The following is a 26,152-nucleotide window of genomic DNA, read 5'->3' on the forward strand; positions in this document are numbered from 1 at the left end:
AATCTATTTATGAGGCATTTGTCCCTGTTGCATACTGCAAATTAGAATCTGTTGATATGTGTGATACAATCTATGAATCATGTCTGTAAGAATAATAGAAGAGTAAAAACAGCTGACTAACTTAAAACTATAAGTGAATATAATTTCCTGAAAGCAAATTATATTGGAATTTACAAGGACACCACATCAACAGGCTGATGTAAAAGTGAAACAACTTGCAATGGGAGTACTACAGGTGACCTTAACAGGCAGGGTAGTGCTAAGTTGTTCTGTTTCATAATGAACACTTTAAAAAGCACATTCATGTACTAAAATGAGAAATATTGACTTGAACTGCAGGTGGATATGTTGGTAATGATACTTTGTTTTGCAGAATGTTGTAATTGGTGTAACCTAATATTCAGAGAACAGATTTAATCTGTGTGTAATTACTTAGGGGAGTTTCCTAGGAACGGGTTAAAAATATTTTGATCACCTATAATTATACTGCAAAATAAGAAGAGCAGCCTGACAATTTCTGAGGATTTTTGGGACTTGAGGAAGTTACTGGGATGGCTGGATGGGATGATGGTGACATGTCACATTCACTGAGTCAGCCTCTTCTAGAATCATCCTGTAGGACAAAACTGACATCCAAGTTCAACATGAGTAAATTGTTCAGTTTAGAGCTTATTTTTCTGGCTGCAAGAATCCACTCTCCTTTCACACCCGCAGAAGTTTGAATTGAGCTAACATTTCCTTCTTTTCCTAATGCAAATCCATCTTTTACTTTCACCCACATGGTGAGGGATGATGCCATTCTTCTTTAAAAGCCATATGTGTTGTTCAGATACCCAGACGTAGATTAGGTGTTCTTTCAGTTTAAATCTCCTCTGAATTCAGAGGAATTATGCTGGTTAAGTCTCATTGCTATCTGGTCCAATTGCTTTACATCTTGCAGTTTTTTCTTAATTAGACAAATTATCTTGTTAGTTAATCAAATTCAGAGGAGTTTGCTGATGTTCATCAGGGAAAATGTCTGCATTTGTGATTCTGTATATATTTTTAGATTTGTCTGTTTTCAAATAGGTAAGAAATGTTGTTATGTCGTGGTGGAAATATGCATTTTTTTTTAATCTAACACTAGCTTTAGAAAAAAACACTGATTTTCATACAATAGCAGAGCTGCAGGATATAGGCATGCTGAAGTGAATTTACTTTTAGAATGGCCTGCCTATCCATACTTATAATTTTATTGCATGTATGTATGTTAAACGTTCCAAAGAGTGCTTATCCAATACGGGTGTGACAAAACATTTGGCTGTTTGAAATTCAAGAAGGGAAGAATAAGAAAATCCAATTGACCATGGATCTCTCCATAAACCTAATCCTGAGAATCCTGTTAATATTTTAAAGGTGTAGAAGTGACGAGTGTATTCAGTTTGTGGAAGAATTAGGAGTTCTTGAATAATCTAAGTATTTCACAATTTACAAATTTGCATTTTTTCACTTGAATTGCACTTTGTTGGTCTAAAATCACAAGTTCACCAAAAGAGATGGGCTGGGCTGAGGGTTTGTTTGCTGTCACACACATGCAGAGTTGAATTTTTGCCTTCAAATACATGGGGACACTGTTGTTGGACACAATGCTAAGAGTCAAACCTTGATATCGGGGAGATTGTCCAGAATCAAAAAACCTTTGAGAATCTAGTAGTTAAAAGACCTGACAGCTATGTTTTGTATCTTCATACTTCTTTATATTTTTAAACTATATTTTTAACAATTCTGAGGGTTTAGCTTGTTTTGTGACTCTCTGTGGTAAGTTTGATGGCTTTTTCTCTCCTGGTACCTGACCAGTGTGGCATAACATATAATAAAAAGGTAAATACAAGCATTTTATATTAAATTTAATTTTAATTGGAGAGATGTTTATGCAAATTGGTAAGTATCTGTATTTACAGGAAAGAGTGAAACCTGCACCAGCTGAATACACATGAGGCAGTATAATTGATTGCCTGCTGGGGACAGATGGCCTTTAAATCCTCCAGCTAAACTGGAATTGGAGGGGGGGTGTTGCTTTAAAGTGATCATTAAGAGAGTGTTACCACTTGCAGGTAATTTATTTTTTTTTTAATGCAGGGTTTAACTTTAAACAAAAGCATGACATTTCAGTGGCAAAAGAGACCATCAAGCCTAATGCACTTTATGTGATGCTTAAGGAGGAATGCAAGGGATGACCTTATTGAAACTACCTGGATTACTTTATTCCTCCTTGACCTCTGTTCATCAGCAAATTAAAATGGGAGTATTCTCTGAAGCTTATCAGGCTGATTGCACATAAAGTTGTTACTGCTGGGTGAGCCAGCTCTTTTACAGTGCTATTAGATAGTATATTTAATGCTTTACTGAGTTTCTTTTTGGTTTAAAATCACACATAGCTGGAGTGGTGACAAACAAACTAGAGGTGTTTCCATATAAAACTTAATGTGGGGGACTTTGTTTCTGTGAGAAGTTACAATCAGAATGGTAATATTTATCAGGTATTCTAGCACTGGCTAGATTGAGTTTATGTAACAGCAGACTCTTTTATTCAGTTGGATAGAAAAATGTGAACCAAACTCTGCATGTAAATGATGCTGAATTCTGGAAGGTTCAAAATCTTGTCATATGGATTTTCCTGTAAATGGTTTGACTACACGTCCTGTGTTTGAGATATTTTTTTTTTTATATAACAATACTTACCCTTATCAAGGATAACCAGATTACTTACAAGTGCTGTTTAATTACTAGTAGGTACTTGTAGCTGAGTCCTGTCATTATCTCCTCACACTGACTTTATCCCATGCCTCTTACAGTTTTTCTCAGAGGTACTTCTTGTTCCCCAGTTAGATCTGTAGTTTTTCCTTTCCTCTGGTGGATGAACATAATCAAGATTGTCTGAAACCACAGTTTCTTGGAATAACATTGAAAGAAAAAGCAAAATTATCCAGTTACAGAATGTATTAGAAGGATGGTGATTTTTACTTTACCATCCTGTAAAAATGAAAATGAACATTTTTGGATATTGGGGGGAGATCTCCTCTTTTCCTTTTAACTTTCCTCTAAAAGAGAACTACTGTACAACGAAACAGTTGACCTAGCAATTGTGCCAAAGATCTTCTGAAAGTCTTGGGTGCTACACTGTGGACCAAAACACCTAAGTTCTTGTTCTGCATCAGCAGGCAGAAGTCGGAGATGTTTTGTGTTTCAAAGAACTCTATGCATTTTAATTTACAACACGCTTTCAAAGCTGAATGTAATTACTGCTGAAACTTCAATATGTTGTTAAGATTCTTTGCCTAAAGACTTGTGTTGATGAAAGAGACTTTTTAATCACTTCAAACTCTTCTAGGTATCCAAAGTATTATTTAATACAGAATAATTTTCTTTTTTTCATAAAGCTATCACATTTCTTGAGCTGTACATTGCTAAAATAGAAATAACTGATATTAGATAGCACAGTTAATGCTTTACTGAGTTTTCTTGCTGAATGTGTATTAAAAATCCATTAAGAATGTTCAGATTCCTGTTTATCTTCAGGATCTTGGATCTGATTAGTTGTTGAAGGAATGGATGTTTCAATTCACTGATCAGTCTTCCTCAAAATGACAATTTTAAATGAAAAAGCATGTTGGTTTCTCATTAACTGTAAAGTTTGCTTTTTTCTGAAATGGGATACAAGAGTTGGATCTGTATTATATTCAACCTAAAATAATATGCATTTGGTTTATTTTCACTGTGGATTTTATAAAAACTTTAAAATGTATAGTCACATTCCAAATAAAAATTGCCATTTTGAAAAGAATAGAATATTTTGATTTATCTATTAATTAATAATAGTAGTTAGAGTAATAGTAATTAATAATAACAGTTTATACTACAAGAAAGTTTAAGTGAAAAGTAACTGGAACGTAACAGATTTTACAAAGTTAAAATAGATCTGAATCATCCTTCCCTCAAATTCCTGAGTGTCACAAAATTTCATACTTTCAAAATTTTGCTTGGTTTCTTGCATGGAATATCTTTTAAAACAAGAAGAATCTCATACATATACCATTTTGTCTCCTGTTCATCACAGGCAATACAACATTTGCAGTGTTTCAGTCTAATAATTTGTATACTCAGATGCAGCACATAATTTTGACATATAAAGCACCCATTTATCTAGGTTAGGAGAAATGAAGTTGTTCTTACAGGTGTTGGAGATTATACAATTTGGATGAACTGTTTCCAAATGTATTGAGTAATGTTTTGAGAAGATCTCACACTTTTATTTTCTGTGTTAGACAGGGCTATGAAGAACTAGAAAGGCAGCTGAAAGAAGTCTTTAAGGAAAGGACCAATATCCTTCGTCAACTGTCGAAGACTTCTAAAGAACTTGAGGGAATTAAAGTGAACCTCCAGGTTAGGTTCTGTCTTGGTTTCTGTTTTTTCATACTGGTGTCTATTTGTTACAAAAAACATGTTGTGTTTTGTTGTGGTTTTTGTTTGGTTTTTTTCAGTATGTGAATAATTCTTATACTTCTACTTAATATAAAACTAATGTTTTTATGGAAAACATCCTAATGAGTTGGGCCCTTTTTCCACTCAAAGAAGAAAGTACAAAAGTTTCCTTTGCTGTTGCATTTTGACATCAGCTTAACTGCTGATTTACCTGCCTGACATGCCATCTACGAGGACTGACAGGATTGACTGCAGAGCATTACTCTGCAAGTTTAGCTCACCAGTTGGGCTAGATGATCTGGCAGCTAGAGCTGAGACACCTCTGCATTTCACTTGGGAGGTTTTGGGTAGACTGAAAAGGCAATAAGCAGGTTATTTGGAGTCAATTCAGCTCCTGTGAGTGCAAGGTAGGTTAAAAAACCTGCTCTGGATTTGAAGTCCTGAAATCACAAGATATTCACTTAAGAGCATACCTGTTTTTTCCAGACACAGTCTGCTGGTCTGGTGAAAACATTCAGACTCATCAATTGAGATTTGTGTCTGTATTTCATGCCATTCTAAAGGACAATATTTTTCTGACATTGCATTTTTATCTTTCTGTTGATGTAAGTTAGATGAGCAAAATATAAGGAGTAGCACCCCTATATCTGTTCACAGAATATTGGTACAGTGTGTTGTTATATTATTATGTTATATTGTCTTTTGTTCCAGACTTGTTATTATATATATTATATATATAAGATAAATATAAAAATATATATAAAAATTATTATATATTATTATTGTTATTATTATTATTGTAAACTCTTGACTATTTTAATTTTTGAGTGCTGTAACACTCTTTGTAGGGATTTACTTCTTACCTTTTAGAGAAATGTGCTTCTCCTTGTAATGAAGTTACTCTAGAATGGGATTTCTTATGCAGCACAGTTGAAGGTAGAGCTCAGCAAAAATTATGCTCTGAAGTATTTTAGGCTCAACATCGCAGATATAGGCAGAGCTGTAGCATTACCTTCTGCATATACACACTTATCTTTGTCATACACTCCTAATGCTTTTAGTGATTTGTTTGTTTCTAAATCTACTTATTAGAACAGCCCTAATTTAATATTTGAAGAAGAGCTGTGTACAGTTAGCTGGGCTGAATTATGGTAAAAGAGAAGTTAGGTTCTGCCTCCGCTTCTCGCAAGTGGTAATATCAGTAATTCACCAGGAGGGTTTTAAGAAGGAAGGCCATATTCATGTTATTCATCTGTAAAATGATAAAGGATCTCTGTGCTAACAGGTTTCATCCTTTTCTATCAGTCTTTGAAAAATGATGAAGCATCAGCCAAAAATGATGTGCAGAAACTTCTGGAACTGGGCCAAAAGCAAAGGTAAGCCCTGTCCCTCCTCCCCTTCCCTTTCTGTTTCTAGACTGAAAATTGTCAGACTAGGAAATTAAGTTTTTCCTTTCATCTTAATCTATGAAGACTACTGTATTCCAGACTCTGCTGCTCTTAACAGTAAAATAAGAGCAGGGAATGCTTTTTTTTTGGGAAGTTTTTGAAACAAATGGTGTATTTGTTGATATTGGGCATGAGTCAAGGAAAGATATTGAAGTGCTACAGTGAGACATCTGGCAAAGAAGGGGATTCTGAATTTCTCAATAAGGTCTAGTCACAAAATTTTCTCTTAAAAAGCATAAGATCAGAAGTTTTAGAAAACTGCTAGTGAATGGTGATTCCCAGTTGATTAAAATACTGAAGTATCTTAACTCTGTGCCCAGCAAGATCATGGAACAGATCTTCCTGAAAAATCTGCTCAGACACATAGGGAATAAAGAGGTAACTGGTGACAGCCAACATGGCTTCGCTAAGGGCAAATCATTCCTGACCAATTTGGTGACATTCTATGACAAGGCTACAGAGATGGCAGATAGTGGCAGAGCAACTGACATTAACTACCTGGATTTGTGCAAAGCGTTTGACACTGTCCCACACAGCATTCTGGTCTCCAAACTGACAAGACACGGATTTGACAAATGGACTACTCAGAAGGCCAACCACATCCTGGGCTGCATCAAAAGAAGTGTGGCCAGCAGGGCCAGGGAGGGGATTCTGCCTTCTACTCTGCTCTGCTGAGACCACACTTGGAGTGCTGTGTACAGCTCTGGAGCCCTCAGCACAGGAAAGACATGGAGCTGTTGGAGAGAGACTAGAGAAGGGCCATGAAGATGATCAAAGGGCCGGAGCAGCTCTGCTATGAAGACAGGCTGAGAGTTTGGGCTATTCATCCTGGAGAAGAGAAGGCTCTGGGGAGAGGTTATGGCAGCCTTCCAGTATCTGAGAAGGGCCTACAGGAAAGCTGGGAGAGGACTTTTCTCCAGTGAGAGGACAAGGGGTAATGGTTTTAAACTGGAAGAGGGGAGATTAAGATTAGATATTAGGAGGAAATTCTGTCGTGTGCGGGTGGTGAGACACTGGAACAGGTTGCCCAGGGAAGTTGTAGAAGCCACATTCCTGGAAGTGTTCAAGGACAGGTTACATGGAGCTCTGAGCAATCTGGTCTAGTGTTAGGTGTCCCTGCTCATAGCAGGGAGGTTGAAACTAGATGACATTTAAGGTCCCTTCCAAACTTAACCATTTTATCATTTTATAATCTCAATCTTTGAATTTTGAGATTATGACATTTATTTATTCTGGTCTTAATTAAATATTCATACAGGTAGACACTCAAAATCAGCAGTCATGCAAAAGTAGGTTTGCTTGTACTGGATATTTGTGAGAAAGGCAGTTAGGAGGAGAGAGATATATTCACTTCAAATTATTCATTGAGCTCTTAAGAAATAATGAGTTTCCATGGCTGGGAATGCAAGCTTCCAGCCTAGTGCTTAGCCTAGTTCCCTAGTGCATCATTGCAAGTATCTCTCATCATTCTACTTCTCTTAATTCTTGGAACTCAGACCAGCAAATTAATACATTAATACAGTTTTAATAGCAAGAAAACATAACTAATATATGGATCACTTTCACTGAAACAGTGTTGTCAATGAATGCATCTATACTTCATGTTTTTCCTTAGAAAATTGCATTGCTATAGAGAAGACTTGTGATAAAATTACTTTCAGCTCTTCAATACAAAAAAAATAAGATCCATAATAGAATGTCTATAGAAGTTGTCATTTTTACTATGATAGAGAAGAATCAGATACATTAAGATATTTCAGGAATTAAAGATATATCTATTAAATGATGAAAACCAGACTTAAGCGAAAGTCCTATTTGAACACTTATATGGCTTGACTGCAAGTGAAGATACACATCTCAGCATCATAGCTGCCCTGATCACAAACTTCTTCTTTCATACATTAATGTGTTTTTGTAGTGGTTTGATCGTTGTGCAGCTTTTACAAAATAGATTAATTCATTAAATGTATTTTTGAACTATTTAGTAAATAGGTCTTAGTTTTAGATGAGAAAATTGAGTTGGCTAAGGGAAAATTTTACTACGTACTACAAGTATTCTTCCTAATCTCCTCCTTAAATCACCTCTTAAAGTCTTCCAAGGTCCACCCAAATACATGTCAGGTTTTGCTTCTGAGAGATTCAGCTACTGAGTGTACTGCACAACAGCAATTCCCAGCCATAGGTCCTGGATTGTGCAATGATGCAGTATCCTGCTGAGCAGCCCCCACCCTCCTTCAGAAAGCAAATGTTTTTTACAATATACTCCAAGAAAATGCCTTGGAGCTGCTGTGGGTACTTGACTCCTGTTTACAGGCTTACTGGATTTTACTTCTAGATAGATGTGGAACTTCAGTGTAGCAGCAGGTGTTAAAAATGTGCCAGGGACTGAATCTCCCTCATAGGATTTCCCTAAAGAAAGATCACAGTTTATTAGTCAATAGGCAGTATTTCATCTGGAGTAAGCAAAGAACAGTTATGTTATGCTGTTATGAACCTGTTATGCTTAAATCTACTGCATTTGAACCAAAATTCATATCCCAATATTAATCTTAAGACCCACTTTCTTTAGACAAACATGAGCTGAATTTGGTCTGTGGGCACCACTTTGATTATTTTCAGCAGTGGTGGATGATCCAGTGAAGTTTAGAATGCTAGAATCTCAACTGGTGTGAGCAGATGTAGTGCTGCTGACTCCAACTTTGATTTCATTGTTTCTTTTTTAATCCCCGTTGTGTGAATTCTTCAGTACTGCCCAAGTTGCAAGTAAAACTTGGTCACTCATGATGCCTCAAGTTGTTTTCTGTGCACCATCAGCACTTTGAAATGGTTGCGTCTGTCAATGTGCTAAGGGAGCTGTGCTGTGCTGATGCTGCATTGGTTTCGTGCTGCTCAGTCACTATTTCAATTCAATCTGTTCTTTATTAGGATTGCTGGAATTGCTAAAAGTAGTAGAGTTACTGGCTAACAAGAAAGATAAGCCAGCAGTTCACACGTCCTATTACTGTATGAACTAGATGGTATTCATTCCAGCTTAGCTTTCACTGGGCTGAGTTTCACTGTGTGTAAACCCAGTTCTGTGTTGGTCTTCTGTTTACACGTGCACAAGCAACAGCCCTGAAGAAAGAAAGCTCTGCAGCTATTCTGAAATATGTCACTCTTCTAATTCACCACAGCTCCAAGGTGTGTCATGTGCTGTGGGTAGAAAGAGATGGCCAGGTGAGGCAGTGCAATTCTTGCAATTTGGAGAAATTCTCTTGACTGCATCAATAACAAAAAGAGTTTTCTTGCTCCAATAAAGACAAATCCAAGCAATTATATTCTTGTTTGCTTGCTTGGTTGGTTGTTATGTTTTTTGGTTGGTTTGTTTTCTGTGTGCATGCCAGAATCTTCTACTGAATTTTGTTTTGTTTGTCTCTAGGAAAAAACAGGTGAAGGTTGAATTTTATTAGAGCTTTATTTATTTATTTATAACTAGGTGTAAACTAGTTCTTTCTGATAATATTTTGGTGCATTATTCAGCAGCCTCGCTTTTTCTGTGCCAATCCTTTTTGCTAGAAATTATAGACTGGCAGATGTTTTGCACAGCAGGCTACTCAGTAGATGGTAAAGGTGGCCAATTCCCATCATAGATAATTTTTGTCTCTGTATTTGGCACTACAGCTTATGGGGTCATTGTGATTTTATTAGCAAGACACATAAATGTACATCTATCTGTTACTCTGGATAATTAAAGGTGCTTTTTCTTGAATCTGAAGAATTATTTCTTAATGGACACTGGTGATGAACTTTGTGCTCTGTGTTTTCAACAAACTAGGGAAGAAATTAAATCTCTTCAGGAGGCCTTTCAAAAGCAGCTTAATGAGGCAACTGAGAAAGCAGAAAAGCAGCAGGCCACGGTGAGTGATTCTGTGTCCTTCTCTCATTATTTTTGGTTTTTTTCTTCTATTTTTTTTTAATCCTTCTGCCTTGAGAATTTGTCATTAGCTTAAATAACTTTGCACATAAACCCCATGCATTTCAAGTAAGTGTTAGTGCTCTACAGCCTGCAGAAGAAAGGACCTGAAAAAAGGTGTCTGTTCAAAAGCACCGAGATCCCTGTCTTCCCTCATTCCCGTGGGATTTAGGGATGTGTATACACTTTTGGAGATCTGGTCCTGCAGAATTGGGCCTAAGGCCTTTTTCTGATGAGATTATCTCTGTGAACCCTCCTGTCTCATTTATACTAATTTACACTGCCATACATCCACTGACTTTTTTGGAATCACTACTGATTTTCAGCAACCGAATAGATAGTAGAGTGCCTGGTTTTAGCCATAGTAGATCTAATTATTACTGTAGGAAGGTATTAAGTCCCATATCATGCTTTAGATAAATTCTATTTCTGGGTAAATTTTACAGTTAGTTGGATTTTATTTAGCACTGTGATGCTGTGTAGCTCAAATAGCCATATTTTGCTATTGCAGGGGGAAAAAAAAAGTAGAATAATGTTTTCTGTTTAAACTTAAGACGTAAAAAGGCAATTTTTCTTATGTTAGTATTCTTATTATAGGAACACCACTGAGCATAAGCTGTCTAGATAATCTCCAGAGGTTCCTTAAACCTCTGTTGTTCTGTGATTCTAAGTCTGGAATTGAAATTAAGCTGCTAGAAGGGGTTATAGATTTACTAGATAATTACTGGTTTATTTATTAATATTTTACTGCCTTCCAGGCTCACTAAACAAGAGTTCCTCCAAAATAGAGTTTTAAAAATATATACTACATTTAGAAAATGTTTACTAGTGCCTTGTTTTGTATGAATGTGATTTGTAAGTGGCTTTTTGCTCTTGGTGAACAAGACATGAGTGCACTTTTTACATGCTACCTGCTAACCAGCAACAGTGTAGTCTTTAAAACACTCCTTTACAGGCTTCTTTCAATTAACATGTTTTCTGAAAACACTTTTTCCCCCTTTGTTGCTAAGAAATCTGAAAGGTAAAGATACCATTTTACCTATTCCTGTGTTCCCCACAGATCATATTTAGTGGATTTTTGGTACTTGCAATTTTGTCTAGAGAACAAAAGCCTTCTTTTGTTCTTGAGGGGAGAGAAGTAGTAAACTAAATGCTGTGTTGAACTCAAAAAGAATAATGTATTTTGGGGGTCTTTCTCAATAGCCAGGGCAGCATATATCTAGAAAAAAAAAAATAATAATAAAAAAAATCTGCAATTGTTTTGAGCTGGTTTTATACTGAGGCAAGACATGTAGCCCCGAAACAAGAAAAAACAAGAATCTAGTTTTAAGTACTCGTCCTGGTTGAATATTGTCTGTTTTCAGGTGCATAGATACATTCCCAGTAGCTTTATCAGCACAGTGGATTCTAGTCCTACAAATTAAAAGGTGGAAAACGTATTCTGTTATTTAAGCTCTATATTAGATTTTGATATTCAAGACAAACTCAGCTGTGGGTTAAATAAATCTGAGGTGTAGTGAATGGATTATTGACTGTGGTTCTCTGTGGTATAGAACTTTTTTTAAACTTGAGCAGCAGTGCCTTTTGTCCACACCGTAGCACTGGGGATAAGCACAGTATTTTGTCTACACAAGTCAAAAAAAATCTACTGAAAGCAGAAATATTACCTAGTGCAAAATCAGGAAAACCCCTCTGAGGTCATAACATCACTTGGCTTGGAGTGTGGTCAGCTGGGAAGAGCAACTGAATTTTTGAGCTGTATTCTAAAACTTGCCAGTAATAGAATATGAAATTTGCCAGTGTTCTTAAGGAAAGAGACATTCGTTTCTTTATGCCTCAGGGTACAAAGTACGTGATGAAGCTCACAAATACAGTGAGACTGAATGAGTATTCAAAAATTACTTCAGGATCCTCAGATGAAAGCTGCAATAGAAATGGAAATAAATATTATAACTGTCACACAGGTTACTTTACACCTGTTTTTTCCCTGTGTTTCATGCTTTTCTGAAAACAATATGACTGTTATTAAAAAAGGTCTAGGTACTTTGAGGCAAGCCTAGCCAGACAATGGGAGCTTGAATTTAATTCTAATTTAATGAATTGTGAGCCTTGTTTCTAATCCAATTTAAGCACATTTTATGCTACAGGATTTGGTGAAGTAAGTCTTGATTTTCATCAAAGTAAATAAGAATAAAATTAACTTTCTCAAAGCCACATGAATAAAGCACTGGAGGGCGTTGGAAATACATATTTTTTTTTCTGCACTTGCTAAGGAGGCTCAGTACAGTGGTTTTTGTGTGTTAATTGGCTGTATATATCCAACAGGGAACACCTGCCAGAAGGTGTTCTTTATTAAGTAAATGCAAAAGTGTAAGTAAGTGTTTACAAGAATGAAGTCAAATTACATGAAAAATAACCTGGAAATTATTCAAGGACTCTGACAAAACCCAGAGAACCTCCCAGGTCTTGTTCAAGACTCTGCTACCAGTTGCACAAATGATTAATCAGAAACAGCATTATCAATGTTAATGTGCATATGTGTCCATTTTTGGGGGCCCTTTAAGACTTAAGAAGCCAAGAATGATAAGCAGTAAAAAAATTGCCATTCTGAGGATCTACTGAACTGTTGGTGGGTACGGAGAGCAGCAGCGGAGCTGCTGCTGTGCAGGAACAACTTTCTGAGAGTAGAAGCAGCAACTTGGGCTTGAAGGAAACAGCAGCAGCCTGATTTGGGACAGGCCTTATCTAGAAGCTACATGGCAAACCATGGATAACTTTGTGCCTCTTGTTTCAGCTGCTCTACCCAGGAAAATAAAATGTGCAGAGGAATACTTGTTATGATGAGGAAGGTTTACATTTTTGAGTAGTCTTATGTAACAAAGTTCAAGGTCAAAGACTCTTCCAGAAAAACCTTGGGATGTGACAGAGCTTCTCTACAGATCATCTCACATTAGATCTGTGGCTTATTTGTGTATCAAAAGCATTTCTTATATAGATAAAGCTTGATTTTCAGAAGCACCAGACTGGTTTTAGTGTATATAACCTGTGTGAGACAGAATGCCAAATAACCTGTTGTTCTCTTTAACAATTGTTAAAGGTTGACAAAACTTTTTGTTCTGCATTTAACATGAAATAGCTAAACAAATTATAATAGCTTGCTATGTATAGGGGGAAAAAAAAAAAGAAAGAAAAAAAAAAAGATTAATAGTGTCAAGCTCTGTCTCAAAAAGTGAAGTGGAACCACTTCTTCCAGAAACAGGATTAAGGACCATGCACTGATTTTCACTTTTGTTGCTGAAGAGGCAGAAGGCAAATGACACATGGAAGTGGTGGGTTTGTGTTTTTTTCCAGTGAATATGAATAAATAGGGTAAATAGTGATTCTGTGTTTCTGCATTAGGTTAACAGGCTCTTAGAGCTTTTTGGAGGAGGGCCCTTCACTTGTCTGTACTTCATGCCAGCTGCTTGTATCTTAAGAAATAGTTATTATTTTAGGCAATGACCTTGAGGTTTGCATGGCTGTTTCCTAGTTTCCTATTAACTGCAATTAAAGTGTATAGAGCTGAATAGCTTTGATGAGGAAGAAAATAAAGAAGGAAACAGACAAATGCTAAAATATACTTTGCTATGTAGAGTAAGCTTAGTCTGCCTTTTACTTTTTGTTCTTGTTTGTATTTTATATCATGCTAACATTTTTTAAAAAGGCGTAGTGATGGAAATGTTTGACAGTACAATTATGGTATAGTCTGTCAAAATAAAGGAGAAAATCTATTTTTCCCAATTGCTAAGTTTTCACTATGAAAAGTGAGAGTTAAGTAACACGTACTGACTGAATTTTAAAAATAAACAGTAGGGTTATTTTGAAATCAGTAGGGTTTTTCTTTATAATAGAAGACTGACAGAATATGGGGAATTTAATTGATAGAGAGATCCACTGCTGATCAAGAATCTTAAAAACCATCACAATCTCATGCCTGCAATATATTTAATAAAATGTCAGGAATTCATTTCGCTTCAGAAAATATTTATTTTGTTTAGTAGCAGCCCTTATGATAGGTCCTAGATTCCTAAATGTCTCTTGAATAAAAATCTGTCTTATTAATTAACATATAACTTACAGCTTAAAAGCTACATTCATCTAAGTCCTCGTAGGTAAAAGTACATTTAGCTTAGCTTTTAAAAGTATTTAACACTTTGTAGAACACTTTTTTTTTTTCCCACATGAAAGAGTATTTCCTATGTTTTAGGTAACAGCCTAACCAGTCCTCTCTAACTTTTGGAGTCACTTCCTAGACTGTGTCGTGTTTCCTTGTCTCTCTCCTCCCTGGCTTGCCATTAATGTCGTGGTTTATGGGACTACATGACAACAAAGGAGCAGCCCCATGGCTGCTCACACAACTCTCCCCACACGCACACACTCTGGGATGAGGAGGTCAAAGGTCCTGGGCTGAGACAAAGGACAAGGAGTGTTCTTCACCAATTAAGGTCCTGGGCAAAACAGATTCAACTTGGGTGAAAAAATAATAATTTAATTCCACACTAATAAAACACACACAGGACACAGACAACACAAAGAGCAGGGCTTGCATATGTTACCCCAGCCCTCCCTTCTTCCCGGGCCCAAATCACTTTGTTCCTGTTTTCTCTCCCTTCTTCCCTGCAGCAGCACAGGGGGACAGGGGATGGAGTTTAGAGTCAGTTCACAGGCTGGTGGTTCCTGCGGCTCCTTCATCCTCAGGAAGAGGGATTCCTTACAGTCCTCCCCTGCTTCCCCATGGGGTCCCTGCCATGGGAGAGAGTCCTCCATGAACCTCTCCTTCATGAGTCCTTCCCACGAGGTCCAGAGCAAACTGCTCCAGCCTGGGCTTCTCACAGAGTCATGGGCTCCTTCAGGAAGAGACTCCCCTGGCACCGGGGTCTTCCAAAGCTGCATCATCAGAGTCCACAGGCAGCAAATCCACTGGCCACAAAACCCAAATCCAGTGGCCAAGTTCAGCCCTCCTGACACCTTCAGGGAATGTTCCACCATGTTCCTCCATGAGTGCAGGGGCACAGCTGCCATCTTGCCATGGGTTGCAGGGAAACTTCTGCCAGGGCACCTTCTTCCCCTTCTTCCTCACCAACCACCAGCACTTCTCTCTTTTCCCAGCACAGCTCTTCTCCCCCCCACGTGCTTCCCTGCTCAAGTGTTATCTCAGTTCTTTCATATGTTAATGGCAGGGGTGTATCTATTGTCCCTCTAATGCCTCCTTGGCCGGTTTTGGAGCAGTGAGAGCTTCTCATCTTCCTATTGAAGCCACTCCTGGGGCCCTTCCCCTGCTACCAAAAACCCACCAAACCAGAACAGACTGTAACTTGAAAATTAGACCATGAAAATAAATTCTGAGTATGTTAGGGTTTCCAGATATTGCAAAACAGTTAGGTGTTAATGTGTTCCAATCTCATCTTAATTGCTCATGTCTCAGTCCTGAGCAAGATGCAGGAAGTCTGGAAGTAAGCAAATAAGCGTACAGCTGAGCTTTGGCTGTGTGGTAATGATGCTATATTGGTATTTTTCTGTCCTTCATCCATAGTGAATTACTAAGTATTGTCTGACTTGTAGAATTAGATCATTGCCATCTGCCAAAGCGTTCGGTATTTCAATGGGGGAGAATTTAATTTGAACATTTCAAGGTCACAAACTGCTGTGAGTAAAGGCCACTGGATGGAAGCTGTTGCATTTAATAAACGTAATGAGCTCTGAAGCACACAAAGCTCTGACTACCTTGGACGTGTGTCTCCAGGAGACAGAAGCAGTGTCCTTGCTTCATATTGCAAAGTTCAGTATTAGAACACCGATATATTTTCATTATGTATTTCGTAATTACAGCTAGATAGTCATTAAAGGCAGCCAACATTTGGGAAGAGGTGAATGTCAAACTAGGAGAAAGAGTGGGAAGAAAGGAGGAAGAGATGTAGAAAGTTTCTTAGTTTGAATTTTTCAGTTTCTGTGCCTTTTAATTTGGAGCTGGATATAAATTTCTATTCTTGTTTATTGAAAAAATAATTCTGTCAATAACATTTATTGACTGAAAGTAAAAATTTTACATCTCTTTTGGAAAATGGTGTTATGCCTTGTCCTTGGGACTAAAAGCATCGTGCAAATGGTCCATTACAGGTGGATCTGCCTTAAAGCATGAAAATATAGACATAGATGCACTTAAATGGATGGAGTTATCTCTATATTAGCTTCAGTAGCCAAGCCATACAAATCCCTCCTCTCTAGCTCTCCATTGCTATACTTTATGACTAAGTGACTTTTCAACCGTTTGAGATTTAGTAGAAGAGCTTTAGCAACATATGAAAGCAAAAATGAATGACTTTTAAATGAAGATCAATGTTTGGGGTTTTTTTAATAGTATTTTAGAAAAGAAAGGGACTTTTACATTTCAAAATTATCCATGTAAGTTAAACCAGAAGCTTGCACTATTTAAGATGTCCATACCAGTGATATCAGATGCAGGTGTATGTGAATAGTAGTAGATTGCTGGTTAAATTAACAGTACTGTGGTGCCTTAATATCTCTCCACTAGAAGATCACAGCTGATACTCATAGGTTTGTGTATAGAGGGACACAGACAATACTTTAGGTATCATAGATCTTCAATTGTTTTATATACATTCAGATTTAGAAGTGAAGTGTTTAGAAAGAAATATTAATGTTCTCTTGAGAGTTAGGACTAAGGAAGGGAACAATCTTTAATGGAGGCCAATGTGTTATTTTTGTCAGTATTTAATGGTAGCCAGCAAGTCTTTTGAGCAGCTGAAAAACCAAAACCCACCATATTGATAGTTATTCTATTTTTCTTCCCTGTTTCCATATTTGGATTGTAACCTTTATTTACGGTTGTGCAAAACTTCATACTTATTGCACGATATACACAGACTAAATGTCACTATTTGTGGGTTTGGGGCAAGCACCAAATACACATTTTCTGTTAATACATCACCCTTAGTGATCTATATAATACATCACTCTTAGTGATCACCCTTAACTGGATCTGTAGTGGGTGTTTCTACAACCAAGCCACTTGGACAAAACTCTGGTAGAATTTGCAAAAGGAGCTCCCTGTATGTGTGTCAGTTGGCCCTGATCTCAGGGGCCCCCTACCTACATTTCTCCCTTAAGTGAAGGTAGCGTTCTCTGACTGCTCTTTTGACACAGGTAAGAGTGATGTCAAGTCCAGTGATGGTTTTTAAATTACTGACATCTGTCTACTTGAGTGTGGACATGATTCTACCAGCTGTCACATCATGCAGATTCACTGTAATTTTTTATCTGTGTGACATCCAAAACATTAATCTCTAGGTCAGTGTCTCTATTACGTAAATATGTTTTCTTAGAGACGTTTTGTTTTCCTTAACAAGTCTGCTGCAGAGTCAGAAGACCTGTAGGCTTTTGTATCAATGCAAGAGAGAAAGCAGCATGGGGCTTTGGGTGTATGTAGGGATGAAGATTTTGCTAATTAGGATATTTAAAAGCATCCTCCTTCAAAGTGAAAATGTGTTCTTCTAATCCCGGTTATTATAATTATGTCCTCCTTTTTCCCATTGTGTTCCATAAGCCAAGAAGAAATCTCAGTCCTGAAAGACACTCAGACTGATTTGTGAAAACAAGCTTTTAACCTGTGTGTGATTAAATTCAGTCTTAAAACTGAGATTGGAATATCTCCTTTCCAAGGCAAGTCACTGAATTAAGTAGGAGCTAAAGATTGGATTTGAATGCTTCACATATCATACACTTTATTCCACAGATGAGTCTGTTCAGAATTGAAGAGTTTATCTCATTAAAGGGCAGGACTGCAGCATTCAAATGAAATAACTGTGTTAGAAATCTGCTATGATAGAGGTTTATTCCTAGAGGGTTAAAAATAAATAAATAAATAAATAATTCATAAAATCAGTTAATAATGTAAAAATCCTTAGTCCTCTGAAGACCACATGCGACTTCATAGTGAAAACTAAGCATTATTTCTACTGGTGCATAAGCAAAGTAAATCTATTTATATGCAGCAGTTTTCTTATTTTGAATATATGTTTTCTAGTAACACAATTCTAAATGTTTGTAGATTTAGTAAATACTTAACTGTGGCTTCTATTCAGTATGTAAGCACAAGTGTGGTTTCTTTCTTTATTACTTTTTTTTTTTATTCAAAGCTGTGAGTAGAGAAAAAAATGATTAATGGTTAAACTGATGTTCAGGTACATTTTAACAGCTTGTTCTTAACATTTCTTTAAACTTGTAGATTAACTTTTTGAAGACTGAAATGGAAAGGAAGAGCAAAATGATCCGTGACCTTCAAAACGAGGTAAGAAGAACATTTGATTGCCATCCCCTTTCAGAGTTTACGCTGAAAGAGACGATGGTTTGGCTTTGTATTTAAAATGTGTATTATTGTAGTGAAAGATAAAGCTCTAGTGAAAAGAAAAGCCAACAAAAATGATGGTGTACATTTACAAACAGTATTTCATTGAATGCAACTGTTGACTCCTTGTTGCTTGTTCATAGCTCCATACTACCTCTCTGTAACTTCTGCTGTACTTATGGGTTGTGCTTTTCAGAGAGAAATAATTAATTCAATCTTATAGGTTACTGCTGCACAGTGAAACTCTATCCATAGTGTCATTGCCTGTTTTAAAAATAAACACCAAGAGGAGAAAGGAAATATAATCTTAGTGTTTGGATTCTCAACAAAATTAACATACCCCCTGTTCTTAGAATGTTTTCTTGAGTTTTATGTCATGAACATTAATTCAGAATTGTTCAATTTTCTGTTGTGTAGCAAAATGTCCCATTCAGCTTTGTTACATTTTAAGTGTGAGAATCTTCTAATGACTAGAAGTTGGCAGACTTAGATTAGTGACAGATGCTTTATCCCATTAAGTGACCTGGCATAGTTTATTCATAGTACATTCTTTCTGATCCAGTAGAAATGGGAATGGGGCTGTTCTACACACTTACTTGATGCTATTCAGAGGAAGAACACTGTCCTTAATTTCTAAAATAGAAGCCTACACCTTGTTGTCTTTATCTTTTTACTTTCTTAACTAAACTGTGAGTTGGAAAAGGTTTATAAGAGGAAATAAACCACTAGATTTTAAGGACCTTTTAATAGTGTTTCATTTCTGGAACAGAATTACTAAATGTTAGGGGATGGAAGGGACTTCTGGAGATCATCGACTCCAACTCCCCTGCCAGAGCAGGACCACCACAGAATCAAGGGCAGGTCACTGAGAAATGCATCCAGACGGGTCTTGAAAGGCTCCAGAGGAGACTCCACAACCTTTCTGGGCAGCCTGTTCCAGTGCTCTGTAACCTTCACAGTAAAGAAGTTCTTCCTCATGTTGAGATGAAACTTCCTGAGCTCTAGTTTGCATCCATTGCCCCTTGTCCTATCACAGGGCATGACTAAAAAGAGACTGGCCCCTCCTGCTTGACACTCACCCTTCAGATATTTATATACATTAATGAGATCCCCTCTCAGTCTTCTCTAGAGTTTCTCAACCTTTCCTCATAAGACAGCTGATCCAGTCCCTTCATCATCCTTGTAGCCTTTGTTGGTCTCTCTCAAGTATGTCTCTGTCCCTCTTGAACTGAGCAGTCCAGAATTGAACACAATACTCCAGGTGGGGTCTCACTAGGGCAGAGTAATTGAGGGGGGAGAACCTCCCTCAGCCTGCTGGACATGCTCTTCTTAATGCACCCAAGGATACCATTGGCCTTCTTCACCAAAAGGGCACATTGCTGCCCCATGGATAACTTCTAGTCCGCTAGGACTCCGAGCTCTTTATCCATGGAGCTGCTTTCTAGCACGTCAGTTCCTAACTTGCACTGGTGCATGTTGCTGTTCCTTCCCAGGTGCAGGACTCTACACTTATTCTTGTTGAACCTCATTACGTTCCTCTTTGCCCGGCTCTCTAGTCTGTCCAAATGTTGCTGAATGACTGCGCAGCCTTCTTGTGAATCAGCCAGTCCTCCCAGTTTCATATCATAGCAGACTTGCTGAGAATACACTCTGTCCTCTCATTCACTCTTTTACCCCACACGTCCTGATCTAGGTCACAAGGATGTTATGGTAGACAGTGTCAAAAGCCTTGCTAAGGTCAAGATAGACAGCATCCACTAGTCTCTCTGCATCTACCCATTCAGTTGCAACATCATAGCAGGCTATCAGAGTAGTCAAGCGTGATTTCCCCTTCATAAATCCATGCTGGCTACTCCTGATAACCATCTTGCCTTCCATGTGCTTAGAGATAACCTCCAGAATGAGCTGCTCCATCATTTTTTCAGGGATACAGGTGAGGCTGACTGATCTGTAGTTTCCTGGATCTTCCTTCTTGCCCTCATTGAAGACTGGAGTGACAGTGGCTTTCCTCCAGTCCTCAGGCACTTCTGCTTGCTGTGATTTTTCAAAAATGATGGAGAGTGGTAGAGCAACAGCATCAGCCAGTTCTCTCAGTACTTATGGGTGCATCCCATCTGGGCCCCCTGGATTTTTGTATATTCAATTTGCCTAACTGATCTCTAACCCAATCCTCATTGACCAGTGGAGAGTCATCCTTCCTCCAGGCCTTCTCTCTTACGTCCCAGGGTCTGGAATTCACAAGGGCTGGTCATAGGAGTAAAGACTGAAGCAAAGAAGGTATTCAGTAACTCTACCTTCTCTGCATCCTCTGTTAGCAGAGCTCCCACCTCATTTAGCATTGGGCCCACATTTTCCCCATCCTTCATTTTACCACTGATGTATATGAAGAAGCCTTTCTTGTTCTCCTTTACTTCCTTAGCCAGGTTTAGTTCTAAGAGGGCTTTGGCCTTCCTTGTTGTCTTCCTATACACCCTGACAATGTTACTGTAGCTCTCCCAAGTGACAAGTCCCATCTTTCACAAACCGTAAATTTCTTTCTTCTATGAGATGTTCTTCAGGACCTCTTTGCTCATCCCTGCAGGTCTCCTCCCTCTATCCAGTTTTTTGCTCAAAGGAGTGCACCTATCTTGAGCTTGGAGAAAGTGATATTTTAATATTAATGAGCTCTCTTGGGCACCCCTGCCTTTCAGAGTCTTAGCCCATGGGATTCCTGCAAGTAGATCTTTGAAGGGTACAAGAAACTCAGCACTTGCTATGCAGAGTTTGAGTCACATTTATTCTGCTTTATGGAAAACACCAGAAACTCATATTACCTATAACTACAAAGTTCCTGTGTAAGCTTTGCATACAAAGCAGAAATACTTTTGTACTTTCATTATGCCCTTCATACGTTATTTTTTATTTCTTTTTTTTTTTTTCTTTTTTAAATGAGCAATCCTTAAATAATTTTGCTGTAGATAACAGAGAAGAAAGAGAGCTAACATGGGGGGTGGTAATCATGTGGAGGGAGCACACAAAGTACATTTCAGATGCTGCATCAGTGGACTTACCATGAGAGCTGCATTTTTGCAGTGCTTGCACTCTATTCCAACAGAAGACTACAACCTGCAGTGCAATTTTGTGCTGGCTTCTATTTATTTGGGAAGAATTTTTGTCAGCCACTGGCACTTCTGGGAAAATTTCATTTTCAAGCTGCGTTTGCACAGCTTTTCTTGGGAAATAATACCAAAGTATTTCTCAGAGACTGGAGCAAAACGTGTTGACATTTTCCATATAAAATCTTTTCCAAAAATGAATCATTGGAACAGTAAAACATGTGGCCTTGTTGTATGAATATCTTATGAATTCTCTTAATTTATATTTTAAAATGCTTTTATGGGTTTGCATCCCTAAAATTTACACAGGTAAATACAAAGTTTCTCTATTAAAAAATGCAGGATTCCTTCCTCTTTTTTTTTTTTTATTTAATTATCTGAGCTGCTTCAAAAGATCTTCTTGCACTGTGGTTGTGTTCCTGCATTTGCTTTTTATTATTTATTTTATTTATTTATTTTTCTTTTCTGTCTCAAAGGAAAGTTCAGCCAGGCTTGCACAATATTTGTAAGACATATTCTGTAAACAGGTAATGAAAACAAACTGTGTGCAGCCCCTGTTGTGGATAAGCAGCCTGCATAATGTGTGCTGATTCCAGGAAAGTGTTTGACTATCTAGTATTATATTTTTCAAAGAAAGTCCAGTTAAAATTCACATAGGGTGGATGGTGCTACCTTGGATAGATAGATTGATCTCAGAATGCAGCCTTGATATTTAGTAATTTTGAAATTTTAGCTTGGAATAGAAATGTAAAACATTTAAGCAGCATCATGTTTTTTACTTCATTATTTTTTCTCCTCAAAACAATTTGTCTAAATTGGAATATAGTTTGCCTTTCCGTTGCTTCATTCAAGAACTTTGCTTTTGAAAATATTTTATTCAGGTGATAACTTGTTCTTTTACCAACCAGGCTTCTTGTCTTTACCTGTTCTGTTCAATTCTTATGTTTTGCTCTTCTAAACTATTATGAGTTGGATGTGTATAATAGCTTGATCTCCTTAAATCACTTATTTAAACAGTGATCTCTGATGACTTTAGTCTGTGAGAGTGTACATATATGGTCACTCTGAAAAATGTGCACTTTACTCTTAAACTCAGAAAGGAAATACTGTCTGTTTTGGTTGCTCGTGTTATTTAAGCTACATTCACAGTTGTCTTCATTTACAGTTTTTCACCATTTCTGATCATTGGATGCTTTGCAGTTGAGCCTGCTAATTCTACTAAATCGTGTCAATCCAGCCCTTTTGACCAGCCAATCCTGTCTGTTATTGCACACAAACAAATACTTCATTCGTAAATATTCAAACCATCTGACTGCTAATTATATTCTTAGATAGGTCAGTAGACTTCAGTAATTATTAGCCTATTTATAGCACACTTTAGAAGAACTGCTTTGAAAGAAATCTTTCTACTTGGCACCAAAAGTGTTTGTTCCTCAATTTAAAGATGGAGTGACCTGCAACATTTTATTTCTTGATACCCTCCTGGCTGAAGTTGCTAGAGCTGACCTGGTAAGCTGGAGGTACCAATGGAGCAAGTGTTTTAGGCTTACCATGGGGCCAACATCTAGTTTATAAACTTAAAAACTGATATATCCAATTGTGTGTCCACAGAGTGACTTATCATGTCCATCACTACCTAGAATGAATGGGCAATTCAGAATGCTCAGCATTCCTTCCATTCAAGGTGTAGGTATGTTGACTTGGATAACCACAGATGTACCAGTTCCCACATATTTTACATCTGTGTTTCTCTCTTTTGTGTTTTGTTTTGTTTTTGTTTTTTTTTGGGGGGTGGGTCTGGGAAACATGTCAGGTGAAGGCACATCACAAAGAAATTCAGGGCAGTGGCTAACTCCAGGAGTCACTGTGACCTGGTGGATGGCACTCTGGTTCTGGCATAATAGTGTGACTCCTCCCATCTAATGAATTACAAGAACATAAGAAATGCTCAATGGTTCATCAGTCTCAGTCTTTTGTGTGACAATGGCAACAGCAAACACTCTCAGGGCAGAGCGTGTGAGCCTGCCTCACTTCCCCCAACATCTGTCAGCACTGGCTCGGGGGTGATAGAAGATCTGCCCTTGTCTACTCCCTGTAGCATATGTTTATGAACCTGCTGTCCATTAGTTTCTCTAAATCCTTTATTGATAAGAGGTATCTCTACAACCTTTTATACTGTCAAGATCCTTCTTACATTACTGTTTATATTTAATAATTTATTTATTTTATTGTCCTCTCCTGTTTATTTCCCTTGAACAAGATTTCTAAATTCTGAGTTCTTCCTTGTGTAGCCTTCTTAGCTTTATAGCGTCATGCAAGGTTTAAGGGAGCCTTCTAATACTTCTAATACTAATAATTTTTTAGCAGCTTCTAGGCAGTTTTTATGGACTTCTTTTGACATTTGTAAGTTCCTTTCAGAATTTGTTACTAGATGTATGTATGTGTTGCTTTCTTGCCCCCAGCAGTAGCTGCTACTGCACCTGGTCACTGCAAACAGCCTCCCTGACTGTGTAGCTTCCTTCAGTCAGGGTCTATTTTCATGTTGAAAATGTCTGACACTAAATGAAGCTTCAGTCTGGCTGGAATCTCTATGATATTTAAGAGTGGAAAGGATTATTCTTTCTCTTTTAATATATTGGCAAATCCTTGGAGAGCAGACAAATGCTCAAGGGAAAACTCTGTATGAAAACTGAATGGCTGACGTTTATAGGATCATAAATGTTTGAGCAGTACTTTTCATATCTATCTTCACTATTCTGCCACACCTGCTTGTTATTGTGTCTGAGTTCTTTAAGGTAGTACTTAGTATACCATAGTGAATAATGGTAATTCACCATAGAGGTAGAGCAATGATTAAATTGGAGATAATGGTTTAGATGAGAAGAAGAACACACCAGGCAAATAAATTTTCAGTTTCCTGAAGCTTTCAGTGATGTGCTTTTCTACTCTAGCTTATCTGCTACTTTTTCCTCCTCTGTATGTCCAAATTGCATAGGATTTAGCTATCATTCGACTCTAATGATTTTAAAAGATGGGCCTGATTTATATTACTCATCTCTTTTAAGTCATAAAACTAAAAAGGGAAAAAAAAAGCTTCACTGAAGAAAACTACAAAGCCACATTGTTCCCCGTGGAAATAGTGAATCAATGTCTAGATCCTTGAAATGAAGCTACAGAATCTTCCTGAACTGTCAGCATATGTTTTTAATTCGATGTGGGAATAACAGGACTAAATCTTGCAGAAAGAGTATAATAACAAAGACATGACTAAGAGAAACAGACTTCATATCATATGCAGCAAAAAGGAAAAGAGGTGTAGGAAAAAATGCAATGAAGATTTGGTCTTCTAGGTTTTTGAAATTGCATGAGAACTGATAAAGATCACCCAGACACAAATGCCTACACCCCACCCCAAAATACAAGGGTTCTGCACACATATATTTAAGAGCAGCAACGTTCTGTAGCTGAAAAGGAAAAAGCAGAAGAGAGTTTGGTGTGCAAGTACTGACAGTCCTTGCATTCAGGTGATGATGTCATTCTTGCTCGCCTATCCAAATGCATTCACCTAGATAAAGAATGGAAAAGTCTGATTTTTGTTAGTTTCTCATTTAGTCAAATTACCTGAAATATTTCTATTTTTCATATTATTATCTTGCAAGATGTTCCAAGAATTCTAAGAAAGATTATACTGCTTATAATTATACTGCTTATATTGCATGTATTTTTAGGAGGAAACATGGAATAGTACTTGTGATTAAAGAGGCAATACAATCCTAACATGTCCTGGAAATCAGAAGTTCCAACATTCTGTTCTTAGCTTCATATTTCCTTGAGAGAAATTTTATTGATATGCATTGTTTATTCCTTCTGTGCATCAGCTGGTGTGTGGAAAAGGAACCAATAATTATATCTGCCCAATGGCTTTCTATTAAACTTTTACACTATGTTTGCCAGTTCCCTAAAAGAAAATGCATTGGCATCAGTTTTTCTGGAATTTCAGTATCATTTTTTAATAAGGGCTTAATCTTTGAACAAAGATTTGACTGCATTTAAATGGTATGATTTTGAGGAAACATATTATCTTACCTCAAATTGCTGAATATACAGTAGGCTTTTAAAAACTCTTGTTAATAGGGTTGGTAGGCTATATATTTAATTTATAGCATTTTATATACTTTTTTTAAAGTGACAGGTAATGAAAATAGAATTTCTTTCACAGCTGCTTTTGTCCTTTCAAACATCACATTCACCCTCAGTTTATATTGGGAAATTGTGAATTTTTCAATCTCAGGCTCTTCCATGACTGTCAAAATCATTCCCTATTTAGTGTGTTCTCACAGTGCGTGCCCTACTGCTATTCAACTTTGCAATTCAGAGATAGGAATAGACAACAACAGTCTTCTGACTGAATGCAGTGGCTGTGATGTATTGTACAAGGAGGGGACATTGTACAGAAAGGCAATTTTCAAGCTATTCAAGGCATTGGGAAAAAAACAAAAGTAGTCCCCTGTGTGGAGGAGAATAGTGCTGCATGAAGTAGGTAGGGATTATGGGCCTACAAAGCCTGGCCTTTTTAGAGGTCTCCCAAGTGCTTCCTGCAACACCAGAAAAAAAAAAATCTATTTGGACTTCCAGCTGTGATATTGTGTTGATTGTGTTCATGTGGCTTAATAAGGGACTGACATGTAAACAGATAAGCTCTTATTTTGAGAAATGTCTATTATTGACAAAGAAACCAAGAGGGCTGGAAATTCAGAAGCACTGGTGGGGCTAAAAAACTTGGCTACAAAAA

The 26,152-nt window shown here is 37.4% G+C and overlaps 1 protein-coding gene across 1 annotated transcript in view; it reads left to right on the top strand.

The window, feature by feature from the left end:
- LUZP2 (leucine zipper protein 2) overlaps positions 1–26,152 on the top strand; it is a 183,955-nt gene that overhangs the window by 69,563 nt on the left and 88,240 nt on the right. Inside the window, exons 2-5 of the mRNA XM_051622066.1 lie at positions 4,305–4,422; positions 5,767–5,837; positions 9,724–9,805; positions 18,146–18,208. Of these exons, the coding sequence (XP_051478026.1) occupies positions 4,305–4,422; positions 5,767–5,837; positions 9,724–9,805; positions 18,146–18,208 (334 nt within the window). The remainder of the gene's footprint in view (positions 1–4,304; positions 4,423–5,766; positions 5,838–9,723; positions 9,806–18,145; positions 18,209–26,152) is intronic.

Source organism: Apus apus, chromosome 5 (genome assembly GCF_020740795.1).
Source record: "Apus apus isolate bApuApu2 chromosome 5, bApuApu2.pri.cur, whole genome shotgun sequence".
Taxonomy (NCBI): domain Eukaryota; kingdom Metazoa; phylum Chordata; class Aves; order Apodiformes; family Apodidae; genus Apus; species Apus apus.